The 27,771-nt window shown below is 46.3% G+C and overlaps 1 protein-coding gene across 1 annotated transcript; it reads right to left on the bottom strand.

Moving 5' to 3' along the window:
• Positions 1-123: 123 nt before the first annotated feature.
• LOC139656073 (testican-1-like) lies at positions 124-27,510 on the bottom strand (the record flags this gene model as incomplete). The annotated part of the gene is made up of 8 exons (XM_071533559.1): positions 124-320; positions 2,181-2,318; positions 2,942-3,004; positions 3,445-3,666; positions 4,071-4,190; positions 21,181-21,301; positions 25,237-25,369; positions 27,396-27,510. Coding segments are annotated over 8 exons (1,109 nt in total), but the record flags the coding sequence as incomplete, so codon positions are not given.
• Positions 27,511-27,771: the final 261 nt, after the last annotated feature.

The following is a 27,771-nucleotide window of genomic DNA, read 5'->3' as shown; positions in this document are numbered from 1 at the left end:
AGTTCAGGAGCTAAAAGATGGACCACTGCCGAGGTGACTGGAGGAGACACTGGAATGGCTTCACATCTGTGCTGAGTTAACGGAGTTTCCTGGTTGGCTGATGGCAGATTAAATGGGGCGGAGCTACCAAACATAGCCAATCTCATCATCTTTATCGTCTTCCTCGTCCTCGTCGTCTTCGATGGCTCCTCGGGGGTGGATCCGGCCCCGTCTCTTCTTCTGCCGGCTCCGCCCACTCGTTGATGGCTCCTCCTCCTGGTCGTCAAGGAGAATGACCGCGCCCCCACTGCCAAAATCCCCAGATGTCTCCTGGTCCTCATCTGCAGGGAGATAGACAAAAAGACAGACAGGTGTGCAGACACAGGTTAGAGGCATAGGGAGCTGAAGGACGCATCAACACATCTCGCTTGGCTTAATTTCCCAAAAATCCATTGAGTATTATTTACATAGACAAAATTAGTTACCGAACTACTCTACCTGGCAGGCTTTTAGCCTAGCTGTGCCAGTTGGAATATTCCATCTCCTGCAAAGGGAACAAGCTATGGTAGCTAGCTAGCTAGAAGACACACTACATTGCGGTCAATGGAAAATCGCATTAGCCACTTAGCCGCTAGTCAACGGGAAGGCTTCGAGCTACACTTTCGCTTCGGCTCCCTATAGATAGATCCCAGCAAACATTTTTGAGATGATGTCCATAGTCGTCCATAGCTGCTACCTGCAGATCAGGGCCTAAATATCTTTCTGATATAAGTTCAAAACATCCGAAGCTATCTTAATATGTAGCCTATTTATATCGTGCCATTGTCTTTATTTACACCCAGGTACAATGGTCCTTTGGTTGAGTGCTACTTACAGTGTTCAGATCTAAACCTGCTTGGTGGCCCTGTGGTTGGGTTACTGTGAGGGGCAGAGCGGTCCCATGGAGAAGAGCTGTTACGCTCCTACCTGTTGGCTCTATCCAGGGCCAAAAGGGAGAACTACAGGCCTCTCAACTGGAGTATGTTGAGCTTGTTAGACCAGAGACAAAGGACTGCTGCCTAAAGTGTGTGTGGTGGTGGCTGGAGAAACACCTCATCGATATTGAATACTGCAATTAGTGGCTATGGACTGGACTGGCATTCGAGTGAGCCCTAACCCGTGACTGTGAGTTTGTTGACTGATTGGTAATCTGCCTGGCCTCGTTCTTGCCAATCGTTGTTCTTTTTTTTTTCTCCACAATGAAAGCCCATGGCCATTGATCTGCGACAAACTGCATCTCTTGCCTTTCTGTGTTTCATCATTGCAATATCACACTGCTCTCACTGCCTGACCATTCCCTTTAAAATATCCACTGCCTGGCTTGTAAATCCAATTCCCAGTGTGTAACTTGGCACTCAACAGCATAAAACGGTCAAAGTAGCAAGAGTAACACCACAGCGAGCAGACACTAAAAGAAAAGTTTCACATTTTATAGGTTGGACAGGTGTATCAAAGCACTTAATTCGGTGATAATTTTGTGTCTCAGTGAATCTCTTGGGACACTAACATCAGCCAGCAATATACCAGTTTCCATTCCTTTTCATGAGTGGTAGCTCAGTTGCCGCCACTATTTTAGATTTAGAACAATTCTTTAGACATTGCTCTCTGTTGACAATGGATGTGTGTGCTGATGTTATATCAGAGCTACATGAGCAGAATAACAGAGGCAGAGAGAATCAGATGAGTGATAGTAAAGCAGGCAGACTGGCTCCAGAGGCATGCCTTATGTTAGCTATTTCCTAAATGGGCCTTGATGAATAGATACCAGTACAGATAAACAGAGAGAGAGAGAGAGAGGGGGAGAGAGAAAGCGAGAGAGAACAACAGCATCAGGATACTTAATCCATTAATACCAGTCTGGAGACCGTTTGTTGTTCTGCAACAAATCACTACTGACACCCCCACTCCTTTGGTCTGGGCTGTGTGTCTTTTGTGATTGTAATTCCCCCCATGTTTCAGGTTTATGTTTAAAGAGAAGCTCTGCATGCTCCAGCAGAACAGATAACACAGGCAGAGAAAAGAGACAGCCCTCCACCCGGATCAAAGTCTACTAACTAACTAACTAACTAACTCTGAAAGACAGACAGGCAGCGAGACAAGAGGGATTAGAGTGAGTGTGTGTGTGTGTGTATGTGTGTGTGTGTGTGTGTGTGTGTGCTTACCACAGTTGGGGTTGCCCTGTTTTCTAGAGCCGGCGATCTCGTTTCCATATTTGTCCACACACCAACACTGACCAGTGCTGCCGTGGCACTGGGTCGGCTTGAAGTAGCCTTCCTCAGTACAACGAGGAATATAGGAGCCTAGAGAGAGAGAGAGGAAGAGGAAAGAGGAGGAGATGGAGGATAACGGGGAAAAAAGGGAGGAAGGAAGGCAAATAAAAAAGGAAATGATCATTAAGAGTGGGCATATGAGGAGAAAAAAGGATGAGAGAATTAAATGGGCAAAAATTAAAGGTAGAATCAGATCCTTCCTCGGTAAAAGTCACATCTCCTGTAGTTGTGCCCAAAGTTCTTTATATTCACAGACTGAGACCCACAATCAATTACCACTGTGAAGGCTGCAGGACAACGGCCATACATCCTGCTTAAAGGGGACCAGTCACTTTCAATAACACACACACACACACACACACACACACCTATTTTCTGTTCACCTTCATGTGACCCAGTCAAAGCCCATTTCTCAAGCTGTGTTTTGTTGTGAGCTAGAACACGATGTGGCCAACGGGGACAGAAGACGTGTCCAAAATGTCAGAGTCAAAGTGTGTGTACAGTATGCTTAATGCTATTGATTCCTTTTACCTTGTTGACTCTATGTAAAATACAAAATGTCATTCCAGTGTGGGTGTCTTTTAGCGTTCAAAGTGGGCATGTGTCCTTGGACAGGGGTGAGTGATTGACAGCTGTCACTCAACCAGACTGACCTATGAGGCTCTTCCGTCGGCTCTGAATCTGAATCCTGCTCTTCTCATTTTGGCAAGGCAATCCTAGGACCAGAGAACACACAAAGATATTTCATTAGGTTTCATTAAAAGAACTCTTTCTCCGCCTTCCCTTTCATCTATTTTCCCCCTTTCAATCTTCAACTTCTCAACCCTCCTCCTACCTCTTTTCGATTTCTTATCCTTGCCACACTTTTCTTTCTATCCATTCCTCTCTACTTCACAAACAGCCACCATCCTCCCCATCTAGCCCCTATTTCCATCAGTCTCTACCTGACTCCCTATACTTTACCTTCATCAATCCGCCCTTCCCTTAACAACTTTCTCTGCCTCTCCCTCTTCCTGCAGCATCATTTGTTTACAGCAAACCCTTCTTTCCTTCTATCTTGCAGAGGCGACAGTGGCACTACTCCTATTTCCAACAAACTCTTTTTTTACTCAGCCGTCCCCTCCTCCCTCCTTCCTCCCTCCTTCCCCCTCCTCACCCTCGGGCTTCTGGAAGCAGTAGCACCACTCGTTGTTGGACAGCTTGCCGTCTTTGAAGGAGTCACAGGAGTTGAAGAGGGGCTTCATGCACAGCTCATACTTGTCCAGGTAGATGGCGCTCAGCTCTGATTGGTCCAGCAGGAGGTCAAAGTTCATGTCCAGCTTGTTGAACATCCAGCCCAGAGAATCCTTACAGATGGGCAGGATGCTGGTGTCAAAGCCTGGAGGAGAAAAGAGAGACAGAGACACTCATTGAAATGAAATTGAATGAATGAAATTGCAGAACACTGTACAGACCTCTTCCATTTTCATCTTTTTCAAGTAGCTTGTAACTGAGTGTGTGAGTGTGTGTGTGTGTGTGTGAGTGTGTTGGTAGAGCTGAGCTGTGTTGAAACATGTTGACATTACAGAGAACAGAGTAGAGCCACTGTCAACATCACCACCAGTCCTCAAGAGGATCGGAAAGAGCAGCTGTTCAACAGAAAAGAAGAGCAGGACACACACACGCACACACAAACACATATACCCTCACACACACACACACACACATACACACACCCAGACACCCACACACACACACACACACACAAGCACACACACACTAACTCGGGGGAGTTGTACTCACGTCCTGCGGCGGAGTCGAAGCTGTCAGAGGATTTCAGGTCTCTGTTGGCATCGAGGTGGAGAACTCCGAACCAGTCCTTCAGTCTGGAGGCCAGGCTGTGGAGCTCTGTGTCACTGCAGGCTACACACACACACACACAGGCAAAATAATGAGGAGAGGGAGAGATGTCAATCTTATTGTCATGGTTCGGCCATGACCTGCCTGTGTGTTTCCTTCTGTGTTCCCTGCCTCCCTTGTGTCTCCGCCTCCTGGTTTGTCTGTCAGTGTGTAGTGTGGGTGTGGCTCCCTCTCTCCCCCTCCTCCTGCTCCCACACACCTGTACCTCATTTGTAATCACCCCATGTGTATATTAGTCTTGTTTCCCCAGTCAGTCTTTGTCGGTTCATTGTTCTGTATTGTGTTATGTTTGTGTCAGTTTGTGTAGAGCTCGTGTTTTTGGATTTCCTGTGTCACCTGCTATCTGTTCAATTAAACACCCAGTCCTGGGGTTTGATCACAACCTGCCTCGCTGTCCTGCGTTTGGGTCCTCACCACACCTCCCCGTGACAGAATGAACCGACTAAGACTGGACCCAGCGGACAGCACCCAGCTACCACACAGCCTGCCTTCACCTGGTGAGCCCTGCTTGTCTGTTTGACCTGCGCTCTCAACCCTACCCTCTCGTCCCGGCAGTGGAAGAAAGCTCCGGGGGGTTTCAGCCCCTTTCCCTGCCAGTTTGTCTGGATCCCCAGCACTCTCAAGCCTACCCTCTCGTGTCCCGGCAGTGGAAGAAAGCTCCGGGGGGTTTCAGCCCCTTTCCCTGCCAGTTTGTCTGTATCCCCAGCACTCTCAAGCCTACCCTCTCGTGTCCCGGCAGTGGAAGAAAGCTCCGGGGGGTTTCAGCCCCTTTCCCTGCCAGTTTTCCCCAGCGCTCTCAAGCCTACCCTCTCGTCCCGGCAGTGGAAGAAAGCTCCGGGGGGTTTCAGCCCCTTTCCCTGCCTGCTTCTGTCTTCCCAGCGTTCTCAAACCTACCCCATAACAGTACGAACTAGCCAACATGGACCCAGCAGACAGGTCTCCTCCCTCTGCAACGGGCGTTGAGATGATCTCCCTGTTCACATATTTTGCCCGGCAAGCAGCCTTGTCAGCTAGCCAGCAGCCTAGCTACCAGCCCAAGCCTAGGCCGCAGCAGCAGCCTAGCTACCAGTCCAAGCTCCAGCAGCAGCCTAGCTACCAGCCCAAGCCTAGGCCGCAGCAGCAGCCTAGCTACCAGTCCAAGCTCCAGCAGCAGCCTAGCTACCAGCCCAAGCCCCAGCAGCAGCCGAGCTACCAGCCCAAGCCTAGGCCGCAGCAGCAGCCTAGCTACCAGTCCAAGCTCCAGCAGCAGCCGAGCTACCAGCCCAAGTCCCAGTCTGCTAGCTTTGGGCCTGCTAGCTACCAGCCAGCACTCCAGTCGGTTAGGCTCGGGGTTTTGAGCCTAAAACCTGCCTGTCCTGACCCGGCTTTCCCAGAACCCCTGGTTTCTACCAAGGATCATCTGGGGAGCCGCCCTGATGCCCAGCGGTCATCCTTTGAGGGGACTCGTCTTGCCTTTTTCACGGGGACCCGTGGAGGCACCAAGAGGCGGCGAGGTCCCCGTGGCTCCCGACGCCACTGGCTCACTCAGCAGTCCTGCGCCACAGAGTCTCCGCTACCCAGTGCCACTACTGGGGTCCAGTCAGTGCCTGTTCCCGAGCCGCGGCAATCCCCTGTTCCTGTCGGGCCGCGGCAATCTCCAGTCCCTGTTCCTGTCGGGCCGCGGCAATCTCCAGTCCCTGTTCCTGTCGGGCCGCGGCAATCCCCAGTCCCTGTTCCTGTCGGGCCGCGGCAATCCCCAGTTCCTGTTCCTGTCGGGCCGCGGCAATCTCCAGTCCCTGTTCCTGTCGGGCCGCGGCAATCCCCAGTCCCTGTTCCTGTCGGGCCGCGGCAATCCCCAGTTCCTGTTCCTGTCGGGCCACGGCAATCCCCAGTTCCTGTTCCTGTCGGGCCGTGGCAATCCCCAGTTCCTGTCGCGCCACGGCAATCTCCTGTTCGTGCTGGGCCGCAGCAATCTCAGCTTCCTGCGCCGCGGAAGCTCCCTGTCGCCGAGCTGCGGCAGTCACCTGTTCCTGCGCCGCGGAAGCTCCCCGTAGCCGAGCCGCGGTGGTCTCCTGTTCCTGCACCATGGCAATCTCCTGTTCGTGCTGGGCCGCAGCACTCTCAGCTTCCTGCGCCGCGGAAGCTCCCTGTCGCCGAGCTGCGGCAGTCACCTGTTCCTGCACCTCGGCTGGTCCCTGTTCCTGCGCCTCAGCTGGTCCCTGTTCCTGCGCCTCAGCTGGTCCCTGTTCCTGCGCCACGAAAGTGCCCTGTCGCCAAGCTGCGGCAGTTGCCTGTTCCTGCGCCGCGGAAGCTCCCTGTTCCCGCTGAGCCGCGGCAATCTCTTGTTCCTGTTGGGCTGCAGCAATCTCTTGTTTCTGTTCCTGTGCTGCAAGAGCCTTCTGTTCCTGGGCTGCAAAAGCCTTCTGTTCCTGTTGGGCTGCAAAAGCCTTCTGTTCCTGTTGGGCTGCAAGAGCCTTCTGTTCCTGTTGGGCTGCAAGAGCGTTCTGTTCCTGTGCTGCAAGAGCCTTCTGTTCCTGTGTTGCATGAGCCTTCTGTTCCTGTGTTGCATGAGCCTTCTGTTCCCGTCTCGCAGCAATCCACTGAGCCAGAGGTGCAGCAAGTTTTTGGTCCTGTTCTGCTGCAGTCAGCTCTGGCTGTGTGTCAGCAAACCCCTGTTTCCCTACCTTCACCGGCTCGCCTGCCGGGCTCCCAGCTGACACAGCCTGCACTGCAGCCAGATTCCCAGTCGTCGGCCGCATCTGTCGACGCCCTGCCAATCCCCGTCGGCCATCTCAGACAGCCGTTGCCGGCCTCCGGTCCTGCACTCCAGTCGTTGCCGGCCTCCGGTCCTGCACTCCAGCCGTTTCCGGCCTCCGGTCCTGCACTCCAGCCGTTTCCGGCCTCCGGTCCTGCACTCCAGCCGTTTCCGGCCTCCGGTCCTGTTTTCCTGTCCCCGGCTTCCGGTCCTGCATTCCAGTTTCCGGCCTCCGAACCTGAACTCCAGTCTCCGGCTTCCGGTCCTGCTTTCCTGTCCCCAGCTTCCGGTCCAGCATTCCTGTCACCGGCCTCTGGTCCCGCACTCCCGCTGCCAGACTCCAGTCCTGTACTCCTGACACAAGAAGCTGACCTCGCAGCCTGCCCCGACCCGCAGCCGAATCTTCTTGTGTCGGCTGCATTCCCTGACCTCCAGCTGCGTCGTCGACCTGAGCGGTTCCGCCTTCGTCGTGGACCTCCTGAGCGGTCCCGCCTACATTACCGGCCTCCAGAGCTGTTCCGCCGCTCTGGTCGTCCTCCAGAGCTGTTCCGCCACTCTGGTCGTCCTCCAGAGCTGCTGCGCCTATGTGTCCAGCCTCCAGGCCGTCCGCCTGAGGTTTCCTGCTCGGCCTCCGTCCAGCCTCCAGGCCGTCCGCCTGAGGTTTCCTGCTCGGCCTCCGTCCAGCCTCCAGGCCGTCCGCCTGAGGTTTCCTGCTCGGCCTCCGTCCAGCCTCCAGGCCGTCCGCCTGATGTTTCCTGCTCCATCCTTCTGTTCCCAGGCCACTTGTCCCTGAATCCCTCCTCCGGACCCCCTCCACCCACCCTGCTCGGTGTTCCTGGCCAGCCTGGTGGGACGTCTGGTAGCCGTCCCTTAAGGGGGGGGTACTGTCATGGTTCGGCCATGACCTGCCTGTGTGTTTCCTTCTGTGTTCCCTGCCTCCCTTGTGTCTCCGCCTCCTGGTTTGTCTGTCAGTGTGTAGTGTGGGTGTGGCTCCCTCTCTCCCCCTCCTCCTGCTCCCACACACCTGTACCTCATTTGTAATCACCCCATGTGTATATTAGTCTTGTTTCCCCAGTCAGTCTTTGTCGGTTCATTGTTCTGTATTGTGTTATGTTTGTGTCAGTTTGTGTAGAGCTCGTGTTTTTGGATTTCCTGTGTCACCTGCTATCTGTTCAATTAAACACCCAGTCCTGGGGTTTGATCACAACCTGCCTCGCTGTCCTGCGTTTGGGTCCTCACCACACCTCCCCGTGACACTTATGCTGTCATCAGTAAAAAAAAGTAACTGCTTCTCTCACTCCTTATCAACTTTATTTTTTTCTCATTTCTCATCTGTACTTTTCCTCTCTGTCTTCTTTTGGTTTTTCTCATCCAACTTTCCCCTTTCAGTAGAGGAGTGATAACACACACACCAAACTGCTGCAATGTCTTGACTGTTACCATAGGAACACAATCTGACACACACACACTTCCCTCCTCTGTTTTCCTCACTTGCTGCCATCTCTATCTGATTAGCGTTTAGTGCTGCTGATCAAATGACAGATTCTATCAGTTTGGGAGACCACACACACACACACACACACACACACACACGACCAGTGGGCAATGGTCTATTAGAAATCCCAGATGTCAACTGGCCCTCAAGGGAAACATCAACCAATGTCATGGGTTTAGAGGCCACTTGAGATCTGTTCTTTACCCAGGGAGGAGACATATGTGTGTGTGTGTGTCCGCGCATTGTTCCTCTGGGCAACTAAAAAGACAGCTGGTTCACCTGTGCTCAATATTGCCCAGCATGTTGAACTACTATATATGGTGCTGTCCAAATTATCATCATATCATATTTGCTGATATCCCCAATTTAAACCAGCCTCCTTCACTGTTTAACAAATCACTCATTCTTCAATTCTGACACGGTCTGCCTGCCATTTAAGAAGACCTGTGCCTCTGCCTGTCTTCCTCTCTGTCTCTCTCTGTCTGTCAATCTCTCCGTCATTCTCTCTCTCCTGTACGTGATTGACATTTTTGTCTTTTGTGAGGTTTATAATATGCCTGGAAGAATGAGAGGCATTCTCGGGCCTCATACTGAGACTGCCAATCAAAAGGATTCTTTTTTTTTTTTGTCACGGCAGATAGAAATTGCAGAAGGAGGCTGTTAACATTCCTCTAGTACTCTACTTTCAGAATTCAGCCACTTGCTGCATGCTGCTAAAAGTTCAATAGATTCAAGCTTTCAAAGACTCACATCAGCTTCTAAATGCAAACCATGAGAAATGTTTCCACTTGATAACTTCCAATTCATGGATATAGTGTTTGAAAATTACAAAAGGACGGATCACACGCACACAGAAACCCACTATCGCTCATATGCAAATACACTAGATCCTATAGCCTTATCAAACACAGAGAAATAACCTCGCTGCCACAGTCTCTCTCTCACTCTTTCTCTCTCACAGTCTCACACACACACACACACACACGTACACACATGCACACACACGCATCTCTGTATCTCAGGTATTTAATTGAGAGAGCAGAGCAGATTGGTCCCTGTGTGAAGACTGGATCTGGATCACAGCTTTGCTGTCAATGGATAAAGACATCTGCTGCATGGCATCAAAGCAAACGCGTGCATGTACACACACACACACACACACACACACACACACACAAACACACACACACACACACACACACACACACAACCAGTGGGAGTTTTAGGCAGGTACTTCCATGCAGGGCTGAGAAGTGATGCCATCTCCCTTGTTAGAACAGTTTCTGTCTCAGTGTCAAAAAATACTCACCATCACCTTGTTAAAACCTTGACAAGCACAGAGACAGAGACAGAGACAGAGACAGAGACAGAGACAGACACAGACACAGACACAGACACAGACACAGACACAGACACAGACACAGACACAGACACAGGCACAGACACACACACACACACACACACACACACTAGTAACCCAGCTGTATTTCATAATTATGGTTTGAGAATGTCAAGCTGTTGCAGCCGTTGTAAAATAGTGGAGGCCAGGTAACAGATTGCAGCGGAGGAGTGGACAAATAACATTTATCTGGCGCCAAGCTGACATTTCTACTGGTATCACAAGGTGGTTTGTGTATGTGTGTGCGTGTGTGTGTGTGTGTGTGTTAGAGAGAGAGAGAGAGAGAGAAAGAGAGAGAGAGAGAAAGAGAGAAAGAGAGAGAGAGAGGGACCCTCTTGGCAGGAGCAGACAGATAACATTTCAGAGTCTTCTTCATTTCCGCCGGTCTGGAGCAGAGAAAGGATCCCAACAGCAAAATATTATCTGTCTTCACCTCCTAAATATCATTCTTCTCCAGGCAGAAGTGGAATCTGTAGGATATTGCCCTTTTGTAGACACAAACCTCAGCAGCCTCTATCGCTCTCTCCCTCTATCTGACACTTCTTCATCCCTCCTTCATCCCCCCATCAACAGTTTCTTTCATTGTCTTCTTTTCCCTCCAGAACCATTCCCTCACTGTCGTTTCAGTCTACTCTGTTGCTTTCCTTCTTATTTCTCTCTAACTCTGTCAATCTTCTGCTATTCAATAGAAGCCACTTATCCCTCCTCTACCTAACTCAGTTTCTCTTGACTTAGAACACTAAGGTACATGTCTTGTTCCCTTTGATATCCCCCGCACTCCTATTTCTTCCTCCGACCTAAATTGCTCTGAGTGCTTCCTCTCCCATCTCTCTTCTCACACATCCCCTATAGGCTCAAAAGATTTAAGTGCGTCTGTTGTTCTCTTTGATACTGAGTCACTCTCTCTCCTGCTCCTCCTCCCTCCACTTTTGCTTCTTCTGACTCTCCCCTGTTGCTCTGGCTGCTCCCTCTCTCCATCCCTCCTCCTCGTCTCCCTTAGGACTTTGCGCTGTGGCCCAAAATGAGCCTTGAAGGACCCCTCTTATCTCTTTCTGTTGGTGTGACCCAAATTGTTTTGGACAGGCACGACACAGCTGCCTGCGCCACAGGTCCTTTTGTTGGGCAATGAGTCAGAAAGCTGTGGTTGGAAACATTCATGTACTGAGAGACACAGACAGAGGGACACGACACACAGGGATGAAATGGCCTGTTCACTGTCTCTCTCTCTCTCTTTCAGCACTACAGCAGGGTCAGCCAGGCTTAAAGATGTCAGACATCCAGCCAACATCAAAGCCCTTCCAAAGGCCGAGGAGAGGTCACCTGGGTTACACTGTTACGGCAGAACTGGATTTGATATGGAACCCAACAAGCGATGTTGCTGCTGTCAGAGGAAAACCTGAGCCTGTATTTATCAGGCGTCTCAGAATCACTCCAAAGAGTCATGCTGACAGTTTGACTTGGACTAAAAATAGTCCCGGCTTAGAGCTGGACATGAAAGCTAGTTATGAAGCTTCCTACACACACTTCCAACAAGGAGTAGACCGTCTCCTTTGAGAATGTATGACATTACGGTTTTATGACACTCTGAGCTGCAAACTGAAATTATAATGTCTTGTAGTTCATAGTTCATTCAACACAATGAAAGAGCTATATCTAGATAATTTGATGTAGAAAAATGAAAGAAAATACACATAAGGCTACATAAGAAACTAAGTACCTATATAGAGTAAAAGATATCTCAAAATGGCAAACCTATTATTTGACCTATAGGCCTACACCAGTCATAGCTCATCTGCTTTTCTAAATAGCTACAACCAGTTGAAGTTGATCCAGCGCTGTATCTTGCGCTCATTGTTAAGGCTGTATTCTATCTAGGCCCATCTTTTTAATTATTAGTGAGTTGTTTTGTTTGTTTTCCAGCATAAAATAATAATGAATTTGCGATAGGCCTGTGTTTCTATTCACTTGATACTGTGAAACAGACCGAACACTGATATGAAAGAGGCCCAGACTGAACTGGTGCAATTGGTGTGTGAAACAAAGTGTAAAATCTAATCTCCACCCTGTTACCATGGCAACCACCTGTAAAGATAACTACCTATTACTTGCCCCCCCTCTTTTACAGAATAACAAATAAATCACTGGTGAGAGAGAAGGAGAAATGAAAAGACAGAGAAACACAGCTGGGGGTGCCAGGTTGGCAGCTTATCAGCCTCTGGTCACTGTGCAATACAAGACTCGAGGCTGGAGAGAGACACAAACTGGAGGACACATCTGATAGAGGAGCAACTGATATGTTGCTGTAAGCATACACAGGGCAGACTGCTATATTACCAAAGAATAGTATTCTGACTACAGCTCAGGTGTGATGGGGGTTTATTATCTTTAACATTACTACTCCTTTTACATGAATGTAAGGTAATATTTTACTACCTTTTTATGCTAAAGTGGAGCAACCTATTACTGGGGAATGTGACGGTGTGTACACAGGTCAAACTGCTATAAAACAACCTTTTACCACAGTAGCTTAGACAAGAAAAAAATGATTTTGTAAGATTAAGATTCAGGGCTCTATTTTTTGTGAATCAATGGTGCATGGCACAAAGCACAGTCAACAGCACACGGCAGAAGGGGCGCGGCACAGGGCGAGGTGACAGATGTTTGATAATTTTGTGGCCAGAGGTGCACAGCGCACCCGCAGTGCAGTTGGAATCAGGGTGGGATTAGGAGGAACACATTATCAGTAGGTGTGGTAGGGGCTGGCGTCAGTCATGACCAATCAAATCACCTCTTTCCCTTCCCTGTAAATGCAGAACGCTCTGTGCCACGGCGCTCTGACAATTTTGTGATGGAGAGAACAGTCCGGAGTGGATCCACTGTAAAAGCTTCTCCCAAGAGGAAACTGATGTCCTTGTGCAGGAGGTGCAGAATCAAATTAGCTGGGAGGAGACAACACAGTTGGCACCGTGTTGCTCAGGTCCAAGGAGAACCGTTGCCCAGTGTAGTAAACGGTTCAATGATATCAGGCAAAGAGCCAAACGGAGTTGGCAGCGAACTGCAGGACAGTTTGGCTACAGGAGAAGAGCATCCACCAGCCAGCTAGACATCTATAGAGGACTGACCGCCTTCACAATCCATACTCCATGTGTCATGGTGCATACTGACAGTTTTTCAGCCACTGCTGCATCGACAGAGCAAAGCCCCCACCATGTGGCGTGATGAAAATAGTGGTGCCTTACGTTTTTACAATAAGGATACAATGTATCCTTGTTGTAACCCTGTACCTGGTATAAGGGCCACAGCAGCAGGTGGTATGGAGTTGGCAGTAGCCTGAATGGTAAAGAAGCAAGCTTTTGACAGAGAAGGTTGCCGTTTCAAAGTGAGCAAAATGAATTAGTTTATCGTTACCACTGGTGAACCCTAAGACCCAGACAGCTCCTGCCTAATTGTTCCAGTGGAAATGCTCAGGTGTATAGAAACAAATACAGAGTTGCAAGACTTGCAGGAGCTGATGTCATCCGATCCATTTCCAGCCCATCACAGATTGTTTGATGGGGAACTTGCCTGTACCCAGGAGGAAGCGGTAGTAAGCAGCCAGACAGACAGAAGCTATCGATCAGAGCCACGGGTCAAATATCAAACACTGAATCATGGCTGGGAATTACCCTCCTTTCCTTCTTTTCTCCCTCCTTCCCTCCATTTTCAACATTCCCTCGATCCTCCTCTCTTTCATCGTCTGTTATCTCAGATCAATAGGGACAGGCATGGCACAGAGCGAAGAAAACCCAGCGGCCATCAGTTTTTCACAAATACACACACATGGTGCTGTGTGTGTGTTTATTTTAGTTTTATGGTCTCTGTATTTCATATATGACAAAAGCTCCGCCCCATCCTCCGACCCCATCTAACTCTTTGTCTCTCTCCCTCGTTCTTTCTGTTCAGAGTGTGTGATGAACAACAGAGCCACGCTCCCTAACAGAGACCAACCTGATCCCTTCAGCAGCAGTCAGGCTTTCTCCACAGGTCTCCTTTATAATTTATAAATGATTTACTAAGTCTGTCATATGAAAGGAAAGGAGTGACTCGTCATCCAGACAGAGGAAGGAGGAGGGGTGGCGATCACCTTGAGACACCAGGACTGTGGTCGGATCAGATCAAGATGAAAGGCAGATAGAAAGGGAGAGAGGAGCGAGAGAGGGAGGAGGAGTGAGGTGACACTTTTTAATAAGGAAACAGAGGGAGGAAGAAATCGACTGAGGCAGTCTGATAAGGAGAAAGGAGGAAGATGGAAGGTCAGATTCATTAAAAAGATACAAGGGTGTGTTTGATTTTCTTCGCTCCGGAGCCATCAGCTCCCCAGAACTATTTCACTGGCAGTAGGTTGAGGCTTTAGTACAGAGAGCGATCGCTAATGTCTCCGGCTGCCTGACATCAGCGCAGGCACAGAGAGGGAGACTGGTGGAGAGAGGGAGACTGGTGGAGAGAGGGAGACTGGTAGAGAGAGGGAGACTGGTAGAGAGGGAGACTGGTGGAGAGAGGGAGACTGAGACTGACTCTGTAGGAAGACCAGACAGAACAGCAGCAAGTGGGCAGAATTGTGATATTATAGGAATTAAGGATTAGGGATTGGATGTAGTCAATGGAAGGTCCTCATAAGGATAGACATACAAGAGTGTGTGTGTGTGTGTGTGTGTTAACAGGCATGTCAGCAGCTCTCCTGTGTGATGAAGGTTAAATCACATTCAGAACCACTTCATTATGAGACAGAAGACAGAGAGAATGGAGGGGAGGAAAGGAGAGGAGAGGAGAGGAGAGGAGAGGAGAGGAGAGGAGAGGAGAGGAGAGGAGAGGAGAGGAGAGGAGAGGACATACTACAAATTTCCCGTGGGCACTCATCATCCTGTTGGGCACTTTGGATAACATCCCCCACCAAATGGCATGTGTTAGGAGCGGTTCGGAGAGGGGGAGGAGAAAGAGAAGTATGGAGGAGAGGACAGCAAGAGAACATAATCCGTCCTCCTGTGTGCTCTTTGTGTGGCTGTCAGACACTGGTGCCAGGAAAAATTTAATTTAGCCAGGGGATTTAGCCCATTCAGCCGCTGACAATTCCCTTTGCTTTGTCAGTGTCTCACTGCCATGGTAGCTGTGCGAGAACGGCGGGGTTAAAGAATCGCATTCACCGTAACTTGCACTGATTTAGTATGTCAAATTAACATCGTAACACACAAGTACACCTGCGCACGCACACACACTTCAAAAAAGTTCTATCAAGAGGCTTTTGTGGTCTTATGAGTTCATATCAGATGAATGTACAACTTGGCGGGGTTTGATGTGGAAAGAGATTAACACCAGCAGAGATTGTATTGAATTGGATAAATTTGAATGCCGTGCTGAATGAATTAAAGAAGTAGAGTAAATTCAAAAGCTGAATTTGTAAGGCACCGTTTTGAATTGAATGCAATGCCTTGAAATCCAATGTGATTATTACTGAATGTAACTTTTGACAATAATTTCAATTCTATCCAAGTTAATTTTCAGTTTTTATTTCCTGAGTGTCGACTGGAAGGCAGCAGCCTCCTTCAAAGCTGCCAGCAGTGGGCTAACGCTCTTCACTTAACCAACCACAAGCCATGTGGCGCCGCGCCTCGCTCATCTCCTCAGCCAATTACCAAGCTTTGTTCTCTCTACTTGGTGAAAGAGTTGCAAATCTTGTCATTTTCTTATGTTACTGAATGAATTGTGCTGGGAACATCATATCAATGTGTTGGGGAAATCATATTTTTAAATTAATTTATTCAACAAATGCATTTTTTATTCAACAGTTCAATATGAGCATTAGAAATTCAAGTTTCTACAATTCAAACACAATCTCTGCTAGCACTAATCTCTTTCCATAGACTGAGCCATGCTCACACCTTTAGCTGTAATTACATTTCAGCTAACAGCGGCTGAGGCACTGAATTACTCAGAGAGCAGAAAACAACTATGACTCGGTGAGTAGGCAGAGAGGATGAGGACAGCTAATACAAATAGAACAAATGTTCATCTCAATTCATTTATGTGTTTAGAAACGAATAATTCCATTCATTGCTCATTGTACCGGCTGAAAATCCAGGTGAAAAACCCAAGTGAGGCCATGAGGCTTAATCTATTTTTCACTCAATTTGCAATAATTTGACAGAGAACAGATATTGTCTATATTTAGATAAACAAACAAAATCACCGTACCGGCAACGAAAACACTGTTGATAACCTGTTTTCCTTGGTATCAACGTGATCCTTTGTTGATATACAGGCAAACAGCAGCCATGGATTTTCTGGACACATTAGGTTTAAATGTGCATTATAAGTAATATGTACAAAATGTAATTCATAAAAATAAAGATTACATCACAATTAATAATTCACTTATATAAAATTCACTTATGCCAAATGTAATCGAGGTGCTAAACTTTGAATTATTTTTTCTCAGTTTCACTGGTCAAACAGTTGCTGACTTCTGGCTCTGTAAGGTAGAATACTGTAGTGAAGGTGTAGGAGAGGTGCAGAAAAAGACACTCAGGTGACCCACCAGTCAAAAGCAAAGGAATGGGTTCAACTTTGCCTGCAGTATCCCACGATGCATCTCTGTCCCTATTTCTACAGATCAGGTAGATCGGAAAAAGGGCAGGAAAATGAGGGAGGGTGGAAAGACAAGGTGGCACTCTAACCTGAGATATCCTGACTCGGCACAATCATGGACTGGAAGCCGGAGACAGAAAATAAATGAGCGAAAGGTAGAGACGGGAGAATGAAGAGACAGAAAGAAGGCGGCGGGAGGGAGGGGTAAGACTGACAAACACACAGTGACATGTTCACTTCACACCCACAGACACTGGGCGAGAAATAAGGGCTATCAGCAGGTTTGAGGCAGAGATACTCAAACTGCGTGATAGGCATCCACTCTGCCTTGTCAAATGGAGAGAACGAAGCCAATGTGCCCCCTGCGCTCCATATAAACACTCCACTGCAATACACACTTCGTAATCTACAAACTATCACTCATAACAGACGTGAGGGAGAAGCAGAGACAAGGTGGACGTGGAGAGAGATTAAAGAGAGAATGGAAGGATAGAGCCTCACCTATAAGCCTTGTTGTTGGGATGGGAAAACTAGAGATAATAATTTATATGAAATAATATGAAAATATGAGTTTGGTGACATTACCAAAGCAGGAAATAGTGGTGTGCATGCAGATGATTGACAACCTGGGGAGTTTGACTCATTTGTCTGATGCTTGAGGCTGGAAATTTATTTTAAACAGCAAATAGTGGTGCAATGGTGATATTAATATTGCTCAGATTTTCATCTATCAGCTTACTCAAAAATGTCTTCCCAATATGGGGATTACTTTTGCTCAATTCAAACTAGTTTAGTACTTACTGAGGCTATAATGAGTTTAGTCTGTCCTGATGTCAACTCACCATGACACACTCGTTCCTCATCTGACCTCCAGGTTTAGATGCGTACACACACACACACGCACACACACACACACACACGCACGCACACAAAAAAACCCCACACACAAACACACACTGTACTTTTCCTCTCTGTCTTCTTTGTCTTTTTCTCATCCAACTTTCCCCTTTCAGTAAACACAGAGGAGTGATAACACACACCAAACTGCTGCAATGTCTTGACTGTTACCATAGGAACACAATCTGAGACACACACACAGTGTTTTCCTCACCTGCTGCCATCTGTTTATCAATCTGTTTATCGTTTAGTGCTGCTGATCAAATGACAGATTCTATCAGTTTGGGAGACTACACACTCACACACACACAAACACACACGCACACACACACTTTCCCCCTCTGGGTGCACAAGATGTTTGGACTAGCCATCTTACTGACGTCTGGGGACAGGCTGTACTGAAAAGTACATTGATATTCAAGGGAAGAAGATATGGCAGGAGAGAGAATGAGACAGAGAGAAAGAGTGTGTGTGTGTGTGTGTGTGTGTGTGAGAGAGAGAGAGAGAGAGAGAGAGAGAGAGAGAGAGAGAGAGAGAGAGAGAGATAAAGAGAGAGTGTATGTTGGGTCATTTGATGGAAACATAAAACCCAGAGAGAGAGTAAAGCAGAAAGCCAAACAGCGGAAAGCAGCGTAATGCTGTTGACAGAGTCCTAGATCTGGAAATAGATCTTTTACAATCTTCACACACACTCATCCACTCCTTCACTCCCAGAGCCAAACTCTCAGCTGAACCATCCAACAAAGATGGAGAGGAATCAGTCAGGCAGCAGTCAAGTTGGTGAAAGATTATCCGTTACAGCATCACTCTCTGTTCCCTCCATCATTCAGCCTTAGACTAATGAAGGGAGAGAATGAGATAAAGAGAGAGCTTTCATTACAGTTTTTCACAATTGTTTACACACTAAAACTGGAACATGGGACACAATCACTAAAACCTGAAACTCATGTATCAAATCCCTAAACCAAGTCTGCAAACCTACAAGCACATTTTCTGCTTTTCACTCAGTTTGCAATTCTCTATCATACTTTTTGCAAAACACAACACACAGTAATGTGTAGTTTTCTCTCATTCTCTACATTAGGCACAACATTCAAAAACTAAAATCACATGTGTTCATTTGGAAGCACTGCCATCCCAAATGCCTACCCTAACCCTTAAATTAATTTACCAATTGGCAACATCCACTCATCACACATAACACTAAAATCGGAATTGTTCACTCAGAAATCAGAGCTTTAGCATTATAAAAAAGGCCACAGGTGAGGACTCTTGTTTTTGAGAACAATGTTGCAGTGAGAGCCAGAGGAAGAGGAGGACGAGGACAAAGAGGACAAGGAGAACAGTTATCTCAGATAAGATCCGAGTTACTTTGGTTCACCATGTGGTCAACATGGGTTGAGCATAAGGGAGGCTGGGCAGAGAGTCCAGACCAACCTGAGCAGCTTCACTGCTGCTTCCATCATCCAGACATTCAGAAATGAGAACTGGCAAGTAGCCTAATCTCTACACCATGCTGCTGTTCTTTATGCTGTAGTATACTATAGTAGTGGTAGTAGTAGTAGTAGTAGTAGTAGTAGTAGTACTGTAGTAGTCCTACACATCAGTAGGCCTGTGCTACTCCGTGATGGTTGGCCTAAGTGATGTAGATGAGGTGCTGTCCGACCCAAACAGGAGGCAGGATGCAGCCTCATTTTTTTTTTTTTTTTTATCCTTTTTCAATTTTTTTTTCTGTTTTTATCCTACTGCATTGTGTTTTGTATGTAGAACACTTCACATATCCAACACATTCAAGTGTTGAAATAAAGTATTTGTGATTGAAATAAAGTATTTGTGTGTTACTATATTACTGTATACTGTAACAGCCTTTTACAACAGGCTGCTGTGCATAAGTCTCTGAACTCTGAAAATGCAAAAGGCATAAGCCTACTGATGAGATATTTATAATAGTGTTTTCCGTTAAGCACATCAGTTGTTAGAAAGATGTATTCATTTGATGATTGTGTGTACTGCAAAAAAGCATTTTGAAAAGAGATAAAATGGTTTTGAATGTGGTGCTTCATTTTGCCAGTGATTTTTGTTTTGCATTTTGTGTTAGTGGTTTTGTGTTTTGTGTTTAGAGTTTTGAGAAAATTAGCCCTAGTTTCAGAAAATGTGTGTAGGCAATTGTGAAAAACTGTAATTAGCAGACAATTTCCTTTTGTATTAAATGTGTCTGATGAACTTCAGGCTCCATATAAATGCTTTCTAATCAGGGAGTAATTAGGAAAGGCCTAGTTGGGGCACAGTGTGTGTGTGTGTGTGTGTTTGTGTGTGTGTGTGTGTGTGTGTGTGTTTCTGGTAAACACAGCCCAATATTCAATATTCCACCTCTGTCTACTTCTGCCACAATAAAATTCATTAATGTCAAGTTTTCTGATAATGACATAAGGATAGATAGATAGATAGATAGATAGATAGATAGATAGATAGATCGATCGATCATCTATCTTCAACTTATAACTGCATACCAATTTCTCCTCCCATCTCGCTTCTCTCACACACACACACACACACACACACACACACACACACGCACACACACAAACACACACACACACACACACGCACACACACAAACACACACACACACACACACAAACACACACACACACAAACAGTAAAATTCCTCCCACTACTTCCCCATCTGGGAGACAGGAAGCCTGTAACCATAACAATCCATCCTTTCTGTGCTGCCTTTCTTTAGATTGCATTTCTCCTCCAGAATCTCTCCATCCATCTGCTGAAATCCTATTTTCATGACAAACAATAAGACACACACACTCACTCCATCACTGCTCCCTATAGCTGCCAGAGAAAGGAAGGAACGAAGGGGGTAGAGAGGAAGGGAGAGAAAGAAAAATCATGAGATGGGGGGAGAGTTGACAGAGAAGGGATGGAAACTACTTGGATCACAGGGGAAATTGAAGGATTACCAGTGAAAGTGTGTTTGTATGTGTGTGGTGTAGTGTGTCTAAGTGTGTCTAGTCTTAAGTGGTGTGTTTCTGAGGTATCCACCAGAAACCTAAACCGGCTAAAATACACATAACCTTCACTCCCTCTCTGCTTCCATCCACCCATCCTGAAAGAGACTGGCTAAAACATTGGCTATAACTAGCTGATATATTTTGACAAGCTGACAGATGCAGCAGTGGACAGAGAGACAAAGAAGATTAACTATACAACAGACTGACCGACTAACAAGTACAACTTCTATCCAAAGATACAGGCATGTATGTAGCCAAAACCTCCTTGATGTAGCCAGAAGGATAGGCAGTCAGAGAGCTAGCTACTCACCAATCTATCTAAACAGAAAGCTACTCACCAGTCTATCTAAACAGAAAGCTACTCACCAGTCTATCTAAACAGAAAGCTACTCACCAGTCTATCTCCAGTCTATCTATTTAAACAGATAGCTACTCACCAGTCTATCTAAACAGACAGCTAACTGCTCACCAGTCGAAACAGTGAGCTAGTTACTCACCAGTCTATCTATGTAAACAGAAAGCTACTCACCAGTCTATATAAACAGAGAGTTAGTTACTCACCAGCCTATCTATTTAAACAGATAGCTACTCACCAGTCTATCTAAACAGACAGCTAACTGCTCACCAGTCGAAACAGTGAGCTAGTTACTCACCAGTCTATCTATTTAAACAGACAGCTACTCACCAGTCTATCTATTTAAACAGAAAGCTACTCACCAGTCTATATATCTAAACAGACAGCTAACTACTCACCAGCTTATCTATTTAAACAGAAGGCTACTCATGAGTCTATCTATCTAAACAGAGAGCTAGCTACTCACCAGTCTTCTCAGTCTTGTGTGGCAGTTTGCTGGGTTCCTGACCAGGCAAACAGGGACACGGTCCTTCACACTTCACTGAGGTCACTTTCCCAGACAGACAGCCCTGGAACTCCAGCTTACACTGTAAAAATACACACATAAACACACATAAAGATTCATGGGAAATAGAGTCTTTATTTCACAGATTTGAGTGCTGGAACTCCAGGAAAAGACTACGGCACAGACAATGAGGAATCATGGATGATAGAGACTTTACTTCCTGGATATACCGGTATGTAATGTTATAATAGTAATAGTAACTACAACCAAACAAAAACTTTTGAAAATTGAAGTTTCTTTGTCGAGCTAGATGAGTGAAGGATTTGCTGAGGCAGGATTGATCATTTGTCTTCGATGATGAACAGATGTGTCCATTAGGCAGCGAGAGTAGACACACCATTAGACACACAGATGCCCAATGACATTCTATCATTCAGAGAAATACAAACCCAACACAATACAAAAAGCTACATGAACTACTTCAGAATGTAATTCAACAGTATCACTCTCATTTCAAATAACTAGGGTAAGAAATTGTTTGGACTGGTTGAGAAAAAAAAATCCAATCACAAAATCCCTCCAAGAGAAATAATAAAAACTTAAATGGGTTATGTAAATTCTGCCTGTGAGGGGCTGGGGACAAGTGTCGCCAGTGTGAGACCATGACTGTGCATAAACACACACACACACACACACACACACCTCTTTCATTTCCCACATTCTAGTTTAAATCCATCATTTCCTCCCTGTCACCTCTTTGATAGCGCTGCTAATGTTGCTTAATGAAATCTGTTGACAAAGGAACAGCGCTCTGTCCTGTTCTCCACATATTGAATTAGCTGTGTGGGGAGGGAGGCGGAGAGAGAGAAAGCCCAGGAGATAGATGAGCTCCCCCAGCTTCTACCCAGTCGCTGTCGGCACGCTGAGAAGCTCCCACAATCTCTCTGGGTCTGTCGCTCTCTCTCTCTGGGGGTTAATATGGTTTTAATGAAACACTGTTTTAACACCGGTTCGTTTCTTGGTGCACAAAGAGAAAAGTGAATGAGGGCTATATTTTTGTGAATCAATGATGCATGGAGCAAAGTGCAGTCAACGGCACACAGGATGTGGCGACTATGTTTGGTATTTTCGTGACCAGAGGTGCGCGGTGCAGTTGGAAACGAGGTGAGATTAGGAGGAATAAATTATCAGTAGGTGTGGTAGGGACGTCAGTCATGACAAATCAAATCAAAACCTCTTTTCCCTTTCCCTTCTCTTTAAATGCGGTGTGCTCTGCCTGGTGTGGGAGGTGCAGAATCAAATTAGCTGGGGAGGAGACAACACAGTTGGGCACCGTGTTGCTCTGGTCCAAGGAGAACCGTTGCCCAACGTAGTAAACGGTTCAATGATATCAGGCGAAGAGCCAAACAGAAGTTGGCAGCGAACTGCAGGGACAGTTTGGCTACAGGAGAAGAGCATCCACCAGCCAGTACATGACATCTATAGAGGATTGACCGCCTAATCCCCACTCCGTGTGTTATGGCACATACTAACAGATCTATGTTGGATCTCCTCTCCCCCCATTTCTGCACAGTCAAGTCACCAAAATAACTGCTGCAGGTGAGAAAAATACCTGTGTACACCCGATGAAAATACTACTTCGCTGGTGCAAAGCCTCTGCCATGCGGCATCACGAAAAATAGGACCCTAAGTGGTGCGATGTTAAGAGGTTCAGTCTGAACCTGTACTGGGAGTGGAAGATAGAGAGGAGAGGGATGATGATTGAAGAAAAGAGCAGGAGGAAAGCAATGTGCTTAACTCAGTGGGCTGCAGTCTCTCCAGAGATGAGAGCAATGTCATATTAATAGGATCTGGAGAGTGTGCGTGAGTGTGTGTGGTAGTGGCGGGGGCAGGTAATAATAATAAAACATGAATAAGCTTGAGACCAGTATCTTAGAGAGCAGCTCGCTAGTGAGGCAGAGTTTAGGTCGGGCCAGAGGGACCCATCACTTTACCAGTTAACTGAACCCCTCCACATAAAATACTGCAGAGAGCAGAGGGACTTCCCTGCCCTCCTCCTCCTCCTCCTCTTTCACCTTGCTTCTCCTCTACCACTTACTCCTCCTCAGCACAGGCTCAGCTCATAGGCAGGCGGTTGAAACTCCTACCAATAGGCTGTTTCGGAGGTCATACTGCAAAGACCACAAGATCATCAAGTCACTAGAAGTCTACATTTCGACCAGGGAAAGTGTGGATGAACTGTGTGAACAGTTAGCAAGCAAAAGCTGAACTTCAGCCACCGACAACAGCCATTCAGATTTCCTCGCTTCCTACCGAATGCTTTTGTTTGGTGGACAATAGTTCCATCTGGCAAGTGCAAAAATGGACGAGAAGTTGATTACAGCCATTCAAAGCTTCCCACTTTGCTACAACATTTATTTGAAAGACTACAAAAACAACAAGAGAGGCATCTCAAGAACAATGCTTGAAAAATGGTTGCATCCATTGTTGGGCTTGATGTTGAGTAAAGTCATTGATTTTTTTTTCAGTTTATTTATGATTAATGCTCCCTAATTAGTGCTTGCTACCTAGCTATGCTATCATCAAAACGTTGTAACGTTGTGAAAGGTAATGCTGTTGATGATTTGTTAGGTTGTTTGCTGTTTGCTGTTCAAGTCCTTATGTTATGTGTGTTTTTATGTTTTCTGTTGCCTTCTGTGATCTGCTCACCTTGTTGTCTCCGGGTTTTTTTGTCTATCAATTCCCCATCAAAAGGCATTTTGCTTTCACTGTAAATAAGAATTTGTCCTTAATTGACTTCCCTGGTTAAATAAAGGTTAAATAAAATGTCAAGGCAGACAAAAACACATGACTTGACTGTTTAAAACTTTGTAGCTGCAGACCAATACATAGATGAAACTGGAGCCTCTCGCCCCGCCCACAATTGGCCAGAATGGAGCGACACATCACCCAAATTGCTTGCAGTGTGAACGCGGAATAAGAGATCCATGGTCTCCCTTGTGTCAGCTGCTACTGGTTTGCTGAATGCATGCTTGAAAAAGCCCTTTTTCTACATCAGCTCCTTTTTTCACTGCTTTGTTGTCCATTCTTCCTGAACACCATGCCCTGGTTTAAAGTGGTTTCCGTATACTGAATTGTGTTAAACCCCTGGCGTCAAACAAAATTTCCCAAGGTGAGACGATAATGTGAATGTGAATGTGAATCTACAGCCCTCTACACCAAGGAGAACCCAGCAAAGCAAAGAGCTTCACTCCTCTATGTCCTTTTCTGCCTCCTCCTCCACCTCTTCCTGAGTTTCCTCCTACTCCTCTTTCTCATCGTCCTCTCCCTCCTCCTCCTCGAGTCATGGTGAAGGTTGACACCCCGCCTCTCTTTTCTCCTATCCCATGACACTGTGAATGCGCAGTTATGTGTGTTTGATGAGCAATATAGCTGAGATAATGAGGAGAGGAAAGTGGCTGGAGCTGGGGCTGCAGGCAGGTTTTGGGACTAAGGGAGATTGCGTGTGCGTGTGGAGGGTGATTTCAGCTGCTGGGGAGACATTTGATAGCCGATCCTGTTCTCAGTCATTTGTTCAAGCTGCTCAACAGAGAGAGAGATAAGTACTGCTGGCTGTTATCTGTCTACTGGAATCAACACAGTGGAGGAGGACAGGAGTCAATACACAGACAGCAGATAAAACAGAGGATGGAACGGAGGGAGACAGGAGGAGAGAGGAGGAAAGACAGAACCTCATTCATCAAGCAAAAGAAACAAACACATGATCTCAAATATTTCAATTATAAATTATATAGTCCAGAAACTATGCAATCTGTGTTGTTTTGAAGAAACACCCCCGCTGCTGCCTTTTATGGCTGAAACCAAACAGAATTATTGATAAATGACATTCACTGGGAAAATGAGAGAAGAAGAGAATGACAGGACTTAGAGAGGAGGATGGAGAGCTTGAGAAAATGAACGAGAGAAGAATATATGAGAGTGAGACTGAGAGGGAGAGAAATGGACGGGAGCTCTCACCTTGGAGGAGTAGGTGTGTCCGTCAGATCCACACACAGGGCTGAGCTGGAGCACCGAGCACGGCCTACATTTCCCATGAGCACCAGCTTCGAGCCTGTGTTTGTGGCCTAGGCTGCCTTTCCTGGGCTTCACACTGAGAGAGAGAGATGATGAGAGAAACGCTTATCATTGAGAGAGAGACTTGAATTTTGATGCTCTTCAATAAAACAAAAGGACTTAACTCCTGTACTCACCTACACTCCCACCCACCCACACACAAACAATAATAACAATATCTACAGTGCCAGCAGCTCTCAAAGGCACAGTTGACATTTAAATAGTCAGTCAGAGCCTCTCCGATGTACATATTGCATTCCGCCAAATGTTGCCCTCAAATATTCATAAATGTGTGTGTGAGAGAAAGAGAACAGAGAAGCAGACAGACTGCAAACAGAATCAAAATAAGAGGCCAAATGAAAGCATGGGAGGGAGAGAGAAAGAGAGAGAGAGAGAGAGAGAGAGAGAGAGAGAGAGAGGAAAACTAGAAAATAATTTCATCATTTTAGAGGCACAATTTTAACAATTTCTCCCTTTCTGCATTGTACATCAGTGTCATTTGGCATGCAGTAATCACTTTCCAAACAGTGGAAACTGGAAAATCAGTGTTGTACTGAGAAAGTTTTTGAGGTTTTTCTGCTTGTTAGGGTCAGTGGGAGCTCAGAGAAACCTGATTGGCCCACTGAGGCCTTTTCAATATTGAGTGTAATTACATCTGATCCAAATCTGCCAGCAGTCTCCTCTCTAAGTGCTCTCACAGAACGCTGCTGCCTACTGATCCATCAACCAGTGCTGCAACAAGAGCCAGCCGCCTGATAGAACAAAAACCCTTTAGAGAGGAATTAACGTGACAACGGCAAATGATGGAAAGTGAATATCAATAACTGAAATGAACAGGGTGAGATTCCACACTGACACACAGCCTCACATACAACCACTACATAGTGGAATGAGTGTGAGGCTGTGTCGCCCCTTTCGTTCATCAAATTATCAAACTCACCGACCGAGACACAATTACTGTCATGGTAGATTAGACATGCATGGAGCACCGGTGAATAAAACAGTGATGGCAGATAAGGTAACATGGAACATGCAGGTTGATGGGCATCGTCTGAGATGTTTCCCCTCCTCTTCCTCCCTCTTTCCTTACGTATTTTTCCTCCTCTCAAACCCAGTGCTACTCCTCTCCTATCAAGTTTGCAGTCCTTGTAAACCCAGCGGAGCGGAGGAGTGTGTTTAACACATATTTGTGTGAGTTGAAGAGTGGGAATTAGTTGGGTAAACCGTAAACTGTTGCACAAGATTTGTTTGCAGATGTCTTGAGAGTTGCAAAGTTTGGATTTGCCCTCTGAGAGGACACTGAACCATTGTTATGCTAATTATTACAGCTAATTTAACTCATGTAGATGAAACAATATCACGGTCCAAAGCTTCAGTGAGTGATGCTGTTGGGAAAATAGAGATTTCAGCTGAATAATTTGTTTGATACACTAAGCAGCAAACAGGGCTTCAAATTAATTTAACACAAAGGAAGGCATTAAAACCAAATATCATAGGAACTAATGACTGTGGTATTTTTTATTTTTTTTCCTGAGGAAATCAATTACACCCAAGACAGAGACAAAACAGTATTCAGATGCATTTTGGGTGAAATGCTCCTTGAACTGAAAAATTTAAAAGCATAAAATTGGCAACATGGCAAGGCTGAAAACACAAACAAATTGTATGCTGACAGGGCACAGGATGTTCGTTAGGGTCTGAAGAGTATGAATAAACAGAGAGTTTGATTAAAATTAATTGATGTTGACTATACGTGTCTCTATGTCTGTCAGTGAAGCAGATATATTGCATTTCTACACACAGCGAACACGCTCGGCCCTATTTTTCTCTACTGCTCCTGCACTGGCTCAGCTTAAGTTTGTATATCCAGAGAGTATTAGTAATTTTGAGTAATGAACATTTACTCCCACCTGATGACCATTCCATAATTGATTTAATGGTGTTAAGAGGAAGGAGAGGAGGGCGAGAATCGTGCGTTAAGGCAGCCTCACCTCCCCAATCCAGTATAGGGAATAGAGGAGGTTCCTGTACTTGGTGAATTCCATGTGTTGATTGGTTCTTACCTGTGGGGTGGTTGCTTGTGATTGGTGCAGATGGCTGTCTGGTAGTCATGGCTGACACACACCTTGTGAGGAGGGCAGCGCACCTTCAGACAGGGGTCCTTGGTGGAGTCTGGACCTACAGGGAGAGAGCAGGGACAAACTTCATCTCTCAACTGTGAAAAAATGAGTTTATGTAACAGCTAACCAAAGCAGAGAATCAGCATAATGAGCTTGTCTCATGCTGAAGTTGAAACCGTCATGGGTAAATGTTTAAAGTTGATATGCAAGCCTTAATGCAGCAAACATCATATTGTTTCTTGAGCTGAAGCCAACTGTTCTTTCGATTTTCCAGCTGGCAGCTTCTCATGTTCTACTGACTGAAGCAGGCAGAGAAATA

The sequence above is a fragment of the Centroberyx affinis genome, unplaced genomic scaffold, assembly GCF_046629955.1.
Source record: "Centroberyx affinis isolate AG114_WGS23_722 - 3 ecotype Tasmania unplaced genomic scaffold, CSIRO-AGI_Caff_v1 ptg002380l_1, whole genome shotgun sequence".
Taxonomy (NCBI): Eukaryota; Metazoa; Chordata; class Actinopteri; order Beryciformes; family Berycidae; genus Centroberyx; species Centroberyx affinis.
The sequence above is the reverse complement of the archived record's forward strand: the minus strand, read 5'-3'. Positions and strand labels throughout refer to the sequence as shown.